The sequence below is a fragment of the Ixodes scapularis genome, unplaced genomic scaffold, assembly GCF_016920785.2.
Source record: "Ixodes scapularis isolate PalLabHiFi unplaced genomic scaffold, ASM1692078v2 PGA_scaffold10__122_contigs__length_95168666, whole genome shotgun sequence".
NCBI classification, from domain to species: domain Eukaryota; kingdom Metazoa; phylum Arthropoda; class Arachnida; order Ixodida; family Ixodidae; genus Ixodes; species Ixodes scapularis.
Genome location: NW_024609836.1, coordinates 17,856,367 through 17,869,587, shown reverse-complemented (window position 1 = coordinate 17,869,587; position 13,221 = coordinate 17,856,367). Strand labels below are relative to the sequence as shown.

The 13,221-nt window shown below is 47.9% G+C and overlaps 1 protein-coding gene across 1 annotated transcript in view; it reads right to left on the bottom strand.

Moving 5' to 3' along the window:
• The window catches only part of LOC8051903 (potassium channel subfamily K member 1), a 64,232-nt gene extending 52,635 nt beyond the window's left edge, over positions 1 to 11,597 (bottom strand). Inside the window, exon 1 of the mRNA XM_040502259.2 lies at positions 10,860 to 11,597. Within this exon, the coding sequence (XP_040358193.2) occupies positions 10,860 to 11,073 (214 nt within the window). The 5' untranslated portion in view covers positions 11,074 to 11,597. The remainder of the gene's footprint in view (positions 1 to 10,859) is intronic.
• Between the last annotated feature and the right edge of the window lie 1,624 nt (positions 11,598 to 13,221).

The window sequence follows — 13,221 nt, the reverse complement described above, 5'->3', positions numbered from 1 at the left end:
ATATATATATATATTGTTACGAAGATGTGCGGCCGGGAGCGAATGATAATGACACGTCCACTCAATGAGATAGAAAGGATTTTATGGAAGCCGGGCCGTGCGCGCGGAGTGTGGCACGTGATGGTCAGGCAGGCCACTGTCCCCGTGTCGCCGTCTTCTTCGTGTATATATATATATATATATATAGTACGAGAAAGGGGCAGGTCGGAACACGATTTTATGATACCGAACAGGTCACTGAAGTAGATAAAAACCTGTAACGATAACGACAGCTTCGCGTTTTTTTTTTTTTTTTTTTCGTAATGATTCGAGGAAAACTGACGGTGATTCACTGAATCGATTGCGCAGTTTTGGATCCGGGGAGCGAAACCCGTGCAGACGTGATATCTGTGATGCAGCCTGACGCGATGTGCGTGACGTCATGGGACGGCGCAGCGCTCGGCTCGAGACCGTCGCATGAGCGTTGCAGAGCGGGCGGCAGCAAAGGCTTCGCGTCCAGCTGATAGCCGCCAAATGCCGGGCAAAGGCAGAAAGAAAGCCGCCTCCTCCCTGCGATACCAGGAAGGGGAGAGAGGCATCCGCGACTGGAGAGGGCGGCCCCGGAGCAACATCCGATCAACGAGGACTCCACGCAGGCACACGACTTGCGCGCCACACTGTTTTTAATGCGCCAAGGGTGTAGTCAGGCGCACTGATCGACGTCGGCGAATCGACTTCGGGTGCCCCCGGCTGTCTGCCCGTGTGGTAAAAATGTCGGTCGATTGAACTGACCATATATTTTACCATCTCGCAGAATTCGTGTTTCGTAGGTTACGAATGTCGAGAATTAATTTTACGCGGTATTTATTGAAAGAACAAATATCGTTGCACTGCCCACAAAAAAACATAGCCGGGAAAATAGGGCAACCTCGTTGATTTCTAGCGCCTTTTGGCAAATAAAGTGATTTGGTATTTTGCTCAAGCCCAGCTACGTTAGAATTCAACGTGGCGGCCGTCAAAAAGGGTCTATACACGTTTGCAGCGTTTATCACCCGGGTCAAAAATGCTAAGTCACTGGGCGTCCGATACTCCGAAAAAGGGAACTACTGCCATAGGCTATGCTACTGCGTATGCCAAGAAAGCGTTCCACGGTCCAATACAATATGGCAGCGCGCAGAGAAGGAAAGTGTCGGAAGACCTTCCTTCGCTGCGCGAATACCACAACAAACGGGACACTAGCACGCAGCGACTCCAAGGCAGCAGAGTCTGCCGCTTTGCGCCATACTCTCGTCGAGTTTCAGCGCGTTTGACGCTTGGGGCTCCTCAGGGACCCACGAACGATGACGTAATGCTCAGGCCCTTCTTTTAGGTGGTATTGCACGGATGGATACGGCCGGACCCCTTTGATCGGGCGGCGGCTGGCGCCACCTAGGTGAAGATTTTAATTTCCACGATTAACTCCCAATTAATTTAAAATAAATTAAGATTGACGAAAATTTTTCTAGCACGACATCACAGTCACTGTGGCCATCTAGCAAGCACTACTCGAGACTCATAGTCACATTTGTTCCACAAAAACCGTATAATAAAGCGGATTGCCAAGCTCCGGTGTAGGTCTTCAATAAAGAAAACAAAGGTGTGGCGTAGCTCTGTAGTAACGCGCCTGCCTCACACGCAACAAATCCAGTTTCGATTCCAGAGAGCGGCAGGCGATTTGTTTTCTCCAGCAGCTGGCAATATCCGGGCGGACGCCGTATAAGCTCCATTACGCCGACTACAACATCGACAACCACTGCGACTGCCCCAACGACAACGGACGTCGTTTGAAGTGGTGGGAAGTGCCCAGAACAGCTATCGCTGTAATAAGAGCAGCAGTTTTGCTTGGCCGTAAAGACTGCGGGGAGCCCATCAGTGCGCAATCTGTCTTTCCTGCAACCACGTGGCGAGCGCGTCCGCGCGGCAACAGGTGCGCTACGTTTCTACCGTCTCGCGAACGAAAACGGCGCAGCAGTTGGGGATGGCAACGAAGGCCTTGAAGCGCCTAGAAAACTGTGTCTGCATGTCATGCTTTCTGTTCATTCAATAACGAAAAAAAAAAAAAATTGGTCCAAATTATTGCTCGAATTACACTCGGGGTATAGCATTGCTAACTGCAGACTACCGGTAATTTTCTGTGTATTTTTTTCTTCAGAAGTGATGCAAAGGCTATGGACAAGCACAGCATGCCCGATCATGAGGACGTGCGTTTAAACACGCGGAGCTTATAGACCTTTGCAGCGGTAGTCTCGGACCAGGCGATTTACAACGCGCGTGACAGCTTTTGAGAGTGTACGTTGCTCGACTGCGCTGGGCTGTGGGCTTTCTCATCAGCGGGCTGTGGTAGCCTGCGTAGGCCTAATTCCGGACACTGGTGGCGGCTAGATTGCTGCGTTTCATTGTTTTTTGTGTGTTTTATGGCAAATATAACTTCTCCTTTAATGATAATGAAATCATTGCCAAGGTGCGAGCGAGCTGGACAAAAATGACGATTATAAACCCCGGAGAAGGGGAACAAGGGGGACACAGGACAAACACAAAACACAAGCAATCGAAAAATTCCTCCTGGTCCTGGCGGAGAGGTCCCTGGTTCGATGCCAGGACCAGGCGGATTTTTTCGGTGGCTCACCAGTCACCTAGAAGTGTTTGGAGGTTTGTGTTTGTCCTTTGTTCCCCTTGTTTCCCTTCTCCAGGGTATATTATCGTAGAAGTTTTCGGGCCTTTGAGAAAGCATTCGACCATCTCTGGGAACAAATACAAACATATATATATTTCTTTCAGTCCTTTCGCGACTGACAAGGAATGCAACTGAATGTTTGTTTCATTTTACGCAGATTTTCCACGCCGCCAAACATTCAGCCGTGTCAATCGACGAGGTCTTAACTGTCAAAAATATCTGACCAAACACGATAGCCGAAAGGCATGGCTATTCCCCGCTAAAAACAGCTCAATCGAACAACATCTTGTATGTACCCCACGGTGCCGCATTATCCGAAAAGTGTTCATTTGAGAAAGATCTCAAATAACACAGCACATGCAATATAGAATGTCAACGGCAGTCACTTCACGACGATCGGACAGAATCTTGACTTGTTTTAGGCCACGTTTTTAGCAGAACTTCGATTTTTGCACAGCATCGAAGCAAAGGAACGAACGCGCGTGTTTCGTCCCCGACCCAGCACCCGATAGATCTACTAAGGAGTTAAAGAAGCCGCTACTGCGCCTGCGGGCCGATGGCTTCGACTGTAGAGTTCCGAGTATTGTAGCGAATTGCGGAGGGCGTTGCAGGACGGCGAAAACGATCTACGGAATCTCCCTATTTTTCGCGAAGACTGCGAAGGCTGCGAATGTCGAAGCGGACCGTTCGACGTTCGCTTTCTTCGTTCGTTTCCCGTGAAGGCCGAGCAGGAAATGAGCCCCGGTATTCCTTGGCTCTCGCAGTGAAAGAGAACACACAAACAAGGGGCACCCCGAATGGGCAAATGAAGTAAAACCTTTTAAGAAAGGCCAGCGAACTCCGAATGCACAACGCAGGCGGAAAAACGCGCTGACCGGGTTTCCACAGCCAAGGAGTGTGGCAGGAATTTCTGGCTGGTAGGGATTGCACCGTGGCTAAGTTGGTAGCCACGGGGGCCAATAGAAAAGAAGCGCAATTGGATAATTTGCTAGCCTATCAACCGCATTTTTTTAATTACCTTTCAAAAATATATATTTTGGGGGGCATAATATAGTTTGGACTCTCGAGCTCATTTCAAACCGAAACTAAGCGAGTGAAGAGTCCTGGTCTCCGCAATTCACATGTCCGCGCTGCAGGTGATGTGAGCAGCGCGACGCAAGCGCAGAACAGAAAAATCGACGTCATGGGCGCTCTTTTAGGGTCGCCAACGCGTACGAGAACGTTTCAGTCGCCTCGTAGAGCAGCTCCCTCTAAAAACCAAGCGCCTTTTCGTACGACCTGTAAACCTCAAGCTTACGCGGTTCGCGCACATGGCATGCCTCTGGAAAGGCCCCTGCGGAGGCACGGGACCTAATAATCAAAACGCGTCTTACGTTCTGCTTACGTGCCCATGCTGGTCGAACAAACGTGACAGTATACCCGCTGTGCGGGACAAAGGCTGCGTTTCGTATCGCAGAAATGCACTACGCATCGTCGAAAGCTCGGCCTCCCCCCGAAAGTAGCGGTAGCTGTAAGGATAGTGAGTTTTAGTATTGCGCGTTCGAGCAAACGCAAGCGCTATGCGTTAGCGTTAGCGTTGCGTGCTCCACGCTGTGCATGCGCGAAGTCGCCATGCGCCAATCCAAAGCCGCGGTTTGGGCTCCGCGCACGCGCAGTGTGGAACATGCAACACTAACGCAAACGCACAGGGCTTGCGTTCGCTCGTATACGACTAAAACTCCCTAATAAGGCGCCCAAGTTTCGTGACCTACCGGTATCTACATGAAAAGGTAAAGAAAATTAAAAAAAAAAAATAATAATTAAAGGCGTTTATCGCAAGTCACGAATAGATGGAGATAAATAGCGTGTGCCGCCGGGAATAGGCCCCATTTTCGCTTTGAACACTCGATAAAGTCGCTTATAAGTTATAACCTTCCAAGAATATAACTATAAGTTCGAAATTTTGGAATTTGGTTCCAACCTAGCATTACTTTGTTGTTGCGGAGCTGGGGCCTTCGGCAATGCGTAGTTTCTTTTCTTTTTCTCTCTCTTTTAACCCTAACGCGCGATACAATTGCGAAGACAAGAGAGGCGGAACCTTCGCCGTTTCGTAAATACGGCGCAAAAAGCTGAACAGATGTCAAAAATGCTAAAAAAAAAAAAAAAAAAGCCGATGCTTTCTGTCGGCTTTGTGAGCTCAGGACATACGTGAGCACGCAGGCTCTCGCTTTGCTGACCGGTACGCGAAGCGTTGATTTCCATGTTTATGTTGGGTACAATATAGACGAGGAAATCGGCCTTACCGGGAAATACAAAACTAATGGCAAAACTGGCAAATAAGCAAATAATATTGAATAATGCGAAAGAAGCAGAAGTAGTAAAATTAAGCCTTAAAGGGGGCTCTTTGATGACGACTGCTGACTAATTGAATGTCCAGTCGTTAAAAAGTTTCTTCGCCAATAAAGTACCTGCTTGAGAATGTCCATCAAATGTCTCGCCCATACAGATTACTATAAGATATATGGGTGGTTTCATCTCAAATCGGGCAGGCTAAAAGGGTATAATTTTTAAATTTGACGAAGGAAATATATGTCTGGGGGGCATTTCTAAAAGAAAGGAGGGCACAAACCGCGAGTTTCTCGTTCGTTTGTTCTCGAGTTACGGAGCCTAGAATACGCTGCGGCAGAAATTAGCGTTTTCCCTTGTCGTCGAAGGTCGTATGTTTGACACTCTCCGCTGCCGTTATTTGTTTCTTTGCCTCCTTTAAAATTATGTCCATCATTTAGTAGTTACTATAAATACACCCTAAATAAAATACTAACGTATAGCTTAAAAAAAGAATTTCTAACAAACTGTGAAACTGATTTCCCTGGTCGATTTGTGGTCAACATTGTCAGGTCCCTGCTTCGGTTAAACGTAAGGTAAATTATACATGTTTAGATCTATGAAAAGCCAAGAACAAGCTGATTATAGATATACAAATATCATTCAGATTTGTTAATCAGCCATCTCGCTATCGTCGCGTAGACAGCGTATAAAATAACAAAAGTTGCATGTTTAAAACTAAGTTTATCAATAAACCCATATTTTAATATCGTTCGCTTTGGATTTTGTTTAGATACAATAGTAGACTATTAAAAAACGCAATCCATGGATGGAATATTTTGGTTGTATATCCTCTAGTTGAGCCGCAATCTGGTTAAATGTGCGTTATTTTGGATAGACAACAAGCATCCTTACCGACCTTGTGCGTCTATAATTTTAAATAGATACTTTTTATTTTTGTCTACGTTTTGAGACGCGAGCATAAAGTAGGCGAGCTACGAGTAACCAGTTGGAAGAGGCATTTCTAAAGCCCCTTCCCGCCACGCGAACCCTCCGTAACTAGGGCAGGGCAAGTGATCGATTAATCTACCGATCAATCGATTAAAGCTTTAATCGGTAAACATTTAACAAACCAAAAGAAAGTAAAAAAGAAAATTCAACGCATTCACCACGCAGACGTGGTTGAGTATACATCTGTATGAAAGGAAAATCCTCAGGTGAACTTGTAATCTGAAGTAAACTGTTGGGGCGAGATCTCGAACTGCAGACAATTTCAGAAGTCCCGGCAACTTCAACGTCATTCGAGTGCCCACTTAGCGCGGGGGAGGGGACTGTGGGAGTGTCTATGAACTGTTCTCACATACACATCGAGGTTGATTTTAAATCAAAATTTATATTGCGCCGTTTGCCACATAAGAAACAAAAGCAAAACAAAACTTTTTTTGCTTTTTTTTAATACATATTTTGCATAAGAATGAAGGAGATTGATTAGTCGATTAATCAATCGATTAATTAATCGACTAAAGGGTGGTGATTAATCGGGTTAAAAGTTTTAATAGACGCCTAGCCCTATCCGTAACTTGGACCGGTTTCCCAGCAGCGAGCCAGCGCACTTTAACCCGTAGCCAGCTTACGCTCTTTTCTAATGCGCAGTTCTAATATACACGGCTTCGCTTAGGCGGCTAGTTTTATGCGCGACACATATCAGGTTTGACAATCATTAGTGCAAGCAACGGACTCGAAACTTGAAAGACCGCACCAGTTGCTTCGAGGTCAGTCCAGCGATGGCTGTTTCTCAACACTGTTCCTGCCGTTGAAGGGAAAAGTGTGAACCAGCGTATACACAAGACAAAACATGTTTCGAACGAAGTTCACAAGACTAGCTATAAACAATACAAGGCACATTCGAAGAGATAGAAGTTATATATGAAGCAAATAAACCACCTCCGAAGTGGAGATCCCAAAAGCAGATATGCACCAGACCAGGGGTGGCCAAGCCGCGGCTCACGAGCCGCACGCGGCTCTTCGCGTGTTAAAGTGCGGCTCGCGGCTTCCTCCCCTACCTACCTACCCCCCCCCCCCCCCCCCCGCCCCCGCCGTTACTTACTTGCAAATTAAAGGAACGCGTCACCGACCTACGTTACTTCATAATAAAAGGAACGCGGTATACCGTTACAGATAAAAAAGTAACAGACGTTACTTTTACGATACTTTCTATCATAATAAGTGAACACGTTTTACTTGCTTGTCTTTACAGGAACGCATAAGCGCCATATTTCAAGAAATATTATGTCCACGCAGAAATTGAATACAATTACTTCATATTTCTACGGTTTCACCCAAATACTCGAAAAAAAAGAAAACGCAAAGAAAAAAGCAAAACCACACAAATCTACATGGCTTCGCGGCTGGAAACACGAAAAACATTGAAGCGTAATTTTTTTCAGGTTTAGGAAGAAAAAGTAACGTTAGCCGTTACTCGAAATAAGTAACGTAAGTACGTTACCCAATATTGTTTTGAAAAAAGTAACGAGCACCGTTACAGGTTACCGAAGAAAAGCAACGTAATACCGGTAATGCCCTTACTTGTAACGCCTACCGGTAAACACTGCGACGAAGCTTCTGTTTTATGTCCCTTATCTTTGAACCGATCTACACCAAAGCGCACATTCGCAGGTGCTTTCCTGCGTAACTAAAAAAAAAAAAAAATACTGTTTTTATTTTTAGTGGAGGGGAACAGGATTGGCGGCATTTAGTAAAGCTCGCACGCGGTACAGTCGTCGTGACGTCAGTATAGAGAGTTTTAGCTTGATTCACCGAGTAGTTTAGCTTTCAGAAGAGTCGTAGACCCGCGTTTACACGTGCCGACACATTTTTCGCAGCAGCTGTAAACTGGCTTCCAGCAGGATTCGTTTAGGTATCGATGCAGTGAACCCCGTAATCTGACGCCCCTAAGCGCACCGCGCAGCGGGTCTACCCAAGCTTTCAAATGCAGGAGCGACGGCACGAGGGGTTGGAGACCGGTTGGAACGGGGGCGACTGCCGTTCTCTTCTGACCGGGTTAGAGCCGTTTCCAAGAGGGAGAAAAAGAAATAGCAGATATACGGAGAGGATCCGAGGAGGGCACCACGAAATTTGGATCGCAAAGAAGCGCAAAGGCGACGCACGGTTCAACGCGCAAACGGACACCGAAGGCTCTCCCGCATTTTCCTTGTCACGCACCGCTCTCGAGGCAGGTGAGAAATGACAAGCAACGAGTGACGGAAAGACCGTGAAAGCACGTGAGTTCGGGCATCTGGAAGAGTGCTCGTGCGTTCTCATATGGGCGTCAAGGAGGTCAATGCGAATGTCCTCAAATCCACCTCGAGGCGTGGAATACACTTGGCGTTCTGTTAGCAGTGTCTGCATGCCAATCCCTGTATACAATACGAGAGCTGGGATGGGGCGCGCGCAAATGATGAGCCAGCTTGCACGTCTGCTTCGAGGCGATTTGTTTGAGGGCTCAGAGTGCCGAGGAAACCCTGCCACGTCCGTCAGGATGTGGGACTGCACTGCACCTCATAATATGTGGGCACCACGGTATGGCTTGCCGCCAGGACAAGAACCGCACTGCATCTCAGAACAGGGAGTTTTCGAAGACCCTGCTCCCCCTCCGCTAAGCCCTCCGCAATGAAGAAGCCGCTACTGCGCCTGCGCGCCGATAGCCTTGACTGTAGAGTTCCAGGCATCGTAGCGAATTGCGGGGAGCGTTGCGGGACGGCGAAAACTATCTACGAGAACTCCCCAATCTATTGGCAACCATGGCCACTTCGCTACGGCTTGCCGCTTCGTCGTGAGATGCGTAGCGAGAGTGTTTCAGGTGAGCTTCTTTAGTTCGTCGCTGGAGGCGCGACTCACAGGTATTGTCACGTGGGGTGGTTATCATTCGAGCCCGTTCTCGTTTCGACTTTCTCACTTGGCCCTTCTCAAAATAACCATTCTCAAAAATATCTCTCTTGGACCTGTTGCATTTGGTCCTTTCTCGTTTCGTCTTTCGCACTCCAACCCTCCTCATTTGGGCCCGTACTCGTTTCGCCCTTTTCACCTGGCCCTTTTCAAAACAGCCATTCTCAAAAATATCTCGCGTTGACCCGTCGCACTTGACTCTTTCTATATTAAAATCGTCTTTAGGGTAATATTAATAAATACATTGATATAATTTGTGTGTGTGTGTGTGTGTGTGTGTACCACGCTACAGGCATACTCTCTGCTAAGGATTTTAGTGCGTCGAGGTCGTCATGAAAAGCTACTATCTGACAATAAAATAGACCAACTATTTATCGCAGCCAGGTCATATTCCGAAATGTCACGTTGTTTGAGGTCTCTCGACTTGGGACAACGCCACCACTTCTATAATGCAGTGGTTCTCAAAAGGGGGTCTGCGAAGGCATCCTAGGCGTCTGCGAAGCCCTGTCTCATCAGTCAGGCGCGGATATATTAGTTGTCTTTCTTCACGTTGAGAAGAAACGTTCCAATTTTCGGGTGTACTCTCGTGTGTATGCCAATGAGATAAGTCTACTTCACACGCACTTAGTTATATCCATTTATTAAATAATTATCATGATAAACTATACCTTTCTATTCCCCTCACCCCGAACGGTTCCTCCATCATCTCCGCCTTTCTACAAGGGGTCCGCGAAACATCAATGCTTGAGAACCACTGCTATTACGTATGCTATTTCTGTTCAAACAAAGTTTCCAAATTAAATGTTCATCGTTTTTTTTTTTTCTTATTTGCTTAGAGGAAGGGACGCAGGCGTCAACGTACGATTATCAGTGCGTACCTCTACACATGACATATATCTGATGGTATGTTGGGGGCCCAAGCAAGGTAAGGCCCATCAACAAAGCCGCGAAGGCATAGCGACGTTAGAAGCATGCCGAACTAGTGCAATTCGGTCGTAGCGCGAACGGGCGAAATGAGAATGGCTCCAGTTGCGAAAAACACGAATCGGATCTTATGAGAAAGTTTAAATGAGAAGGACCAAATGAGAATGGGTCGAAATGTGCAAGGTTCAAATGCGAATGGGACGTTTTGAGATACAACCGTCGCGTGACAGCAGCTAGCGAAGCCGTTGGTTTTGGCTCCCCCTCGCGGCAGTGAACGGCAGTTGTTTTCTAAAGTTTAGCCAGTCCAGATTCGTTCCTTCAGCGTCGCTTCTATATCGCGATTACATCATTGTTTCGTCGTAAAATTCCTCGCATATGGACGTTGATTCTCTTCACACCGTATTTTATGCTGTATATAGGCTGAGCAGAAATAATAACTATCTCTATTGACATGCAAGAATAATCTATGCACTCCGTTTTTTTTTTTTTTTCGTTTTCTTTTACGCGAAAATGTTAATTTTAGGTATACAAAATTAAAAAAACAATAGTAAGAGCATATTATACCACATCACTCTGCGATGTGGCCACACGCAACGTTCATTCGCCTTCAATATCAGCTCGATTTCGCGTGGCAGTTGAGCCCTCAACATGCCCGTGTGGTCAATGCTCATAGCACTAGGAACGCCAGCCGGCTCGGGCTGGGGCCCCGGAAGCTGCACAGTGACGTTCTATTATGGTGACGACATTGCCGTGGTTTTAAGATCGAAGAGGCGCTCTTGCGCGCTGCTCATTTGGACGGACACCTGCACGACTACGGGTGCCAGAAACGTTTGCGGTCCTCTGTCCGGTTCACTGTACTCCTCGAGCACGTCTAAAGCGGCAGGTTTTAGGTTTGCCGCTTTGCCAACGGGACAGCACGGAAGACAGCAAATGAGACGGCGTGCGGGACGATAACAAAGGTACACGATGACGATGACGATGATGTTCCGCTCACCGGTGAGACAGGTGAAGTTCTTGAGAAAGGCGGCTCTGAACATCTTGAGGTGGAGTCGCCGCTCCAGTTCTCCTGGCCGCTCGAAGCTGCAGAACATGAATGCGCCGAAGCAGAGGTAGCTGAGCTCCATCATGAGCAGCAGGAGCAGCAGAAAGTTGCTCCGCCGGAGGCCCATCAGCTCCTTGTAGTGGGCCGCAGAGTGGGGCTTGCGCATCCTCGCCTGGTCGGCACGGGTCAGCACCAAGCGCTCCGTGTCCGCCACTTCGCCGATCTCCAGCGTGCCGTCCAGCGCGCCCGTGGAACGGGGACAGCCCTCCAGCAGAAGCACCTCGATCGCCACGACGGCAACCAGGAGGCGGGAAGTGTCACGTCCGAAGAGAACGCGACCGGGACCCCGCTCACTTCACCGAGAGAACAAACACAACCGCAACTAGGGCGGCCTGCGAATCCGCCAAGACGGACGGCACGTCAGCAGCTGGTCAAGAAACACGGTGGAACAGAAGGCTAAGTAACAGTTCTTGGAGATCGAACGCCATGGCAAAGGGAGATTCGCAGCCGATCGGAGCTTCTTTTTTTTTGTTTGCGGTGTGGACGGGTCACATCCTAAGCGGGGACGAAACACCGGGGGACAAGTACGAAGACGAACAAGCTGGGAGACGACACGCGAACGCGACTTGAAGAGCCGCACAGAATGCGCGTCAGTCGGGGCCTCGAAAGCCGCAGCTGCCGTCGTCTGCTAAAAAGGGAGCCGCCGGCGCGGAGGTGGCGCCGCCGGAAAGGAGAGCGGCGGCGGCGTGTCACCTGTAGCGTCACTTCCGTCTGATTACAGCTGGGCGCGAATCGCGGAAGTTGCAATCGAAGAGGAGCTGGCGACAGCGTTTCCCTTTCGTCTGTATCGCCTCTTTTTTTGCTTTATTCCACCGCATTTTTTCGTGCGCTTATTCCTCTCTCGTAGCCCAGACCGCTATCCGAAGACGCGGCGGCTAATCTAAAGCCTTCGGCGCGCGTATCAGACGCGAAGTCTCACCCCCTTTTTCCTCGTCCGAAAATAGACGCCGCGTTCCCAAAAAGTGACCCGGTGGACCGGCCGTTATACCCGTGAAGATTCCGGCGGCCCGCTTACTCTGACCGGACAATGGAGTGTCGAATGCCCGGCGCCACTCGAAATGCCGTTGCGAAACAGCTGTCGCAGCAAACTACGCGGCTGCAGATTTACTGGCCCGGACTACGGAATATTCAGTATACGCTTGCAGATTTTTTTTTTTTTAAGAAGTCGTTAATTAACGGAGAGTTTTTGTTGGACGTACGTAGCGGATTACGCTAATATCGGAGCTTTGAAGCATGCATGGTAGTGGATTCTAAGTTACGTTAGGCGAGACCCGAGGCGCTGAAGTAACAGGAGAAGACTGTGGTTGCTTGGAAAAACGATTCTTGTTCAAAGATGGCAGCCGAAATGGCAGAATTAAACTACATAATAAAAAAAAAAAAAAAAAAAAAAAAAAAAAAACGAAAAATTTGCCAACGGAAGAGTAATTGACAGGGATCGGAGGTAATCGCAGCGCTGCTCTCTTCTCGCCTGCAGTTTGGCGACGGGTTCCGAGTTATCGCTGTCTCGTAATCGATAAGATAAGATTAATACGCAAACGTGTTCTACAAGCTTTCTGTTTCAGCTTCCCGACACTCTTTCCAATCGAGCACCTGGCCCCTTCGCCAGTTATCAGACACGATCGCTTATCGAATGCTCCGAGAAATTGAGAGAGCGGAGGAGATGAGAGAGAAAGGCAGAACACCGCGAGCTCTGGTTGGAATGATCCGAGGTACAGACGCAAACCTAACTGCCTTTGACTGTACTCGGTCTTCGAACGCTTTCGAACGCCAATAGCAAAGACGCCGGCGTTCGGCGTTCGAACGCGTTCCAAGGGTGAGTGGAGTCAACGGCAGCTAGCTTTGCGTCTATACCTCTGATCATTCCAGCCAGAGTTCGCGGTGTTCTGACTTTCCTTCTCGCTCTCATCTCATTCTTTCCCCTAGTTTCTGCCCGTATAGCATACGGTCTTTATCCTTTTGGGCTTTCCAGAGGCATCAAAATGATAAATATAACTTTAGTAGGTCGCAGATAGCAGCCTGTCAAAGGTAATACAAAATGGACCTAAATATAAATTTAAAGGCAAAAAAAGAAGAAATAAATAAAACAGCGTAGAACGGTTAAACATATTTAATTACAGTAAGTCCTCTTCATAGTGTGCACAGTTATAGATAAAAATCGAAATGGACGTAGAAGCAAAAAACCATGGGAGGAGAATAATTGTCAAACACGCGACCTTCGACATTTGCGAAAAACGCCAATTTCCACCGTGCAGCT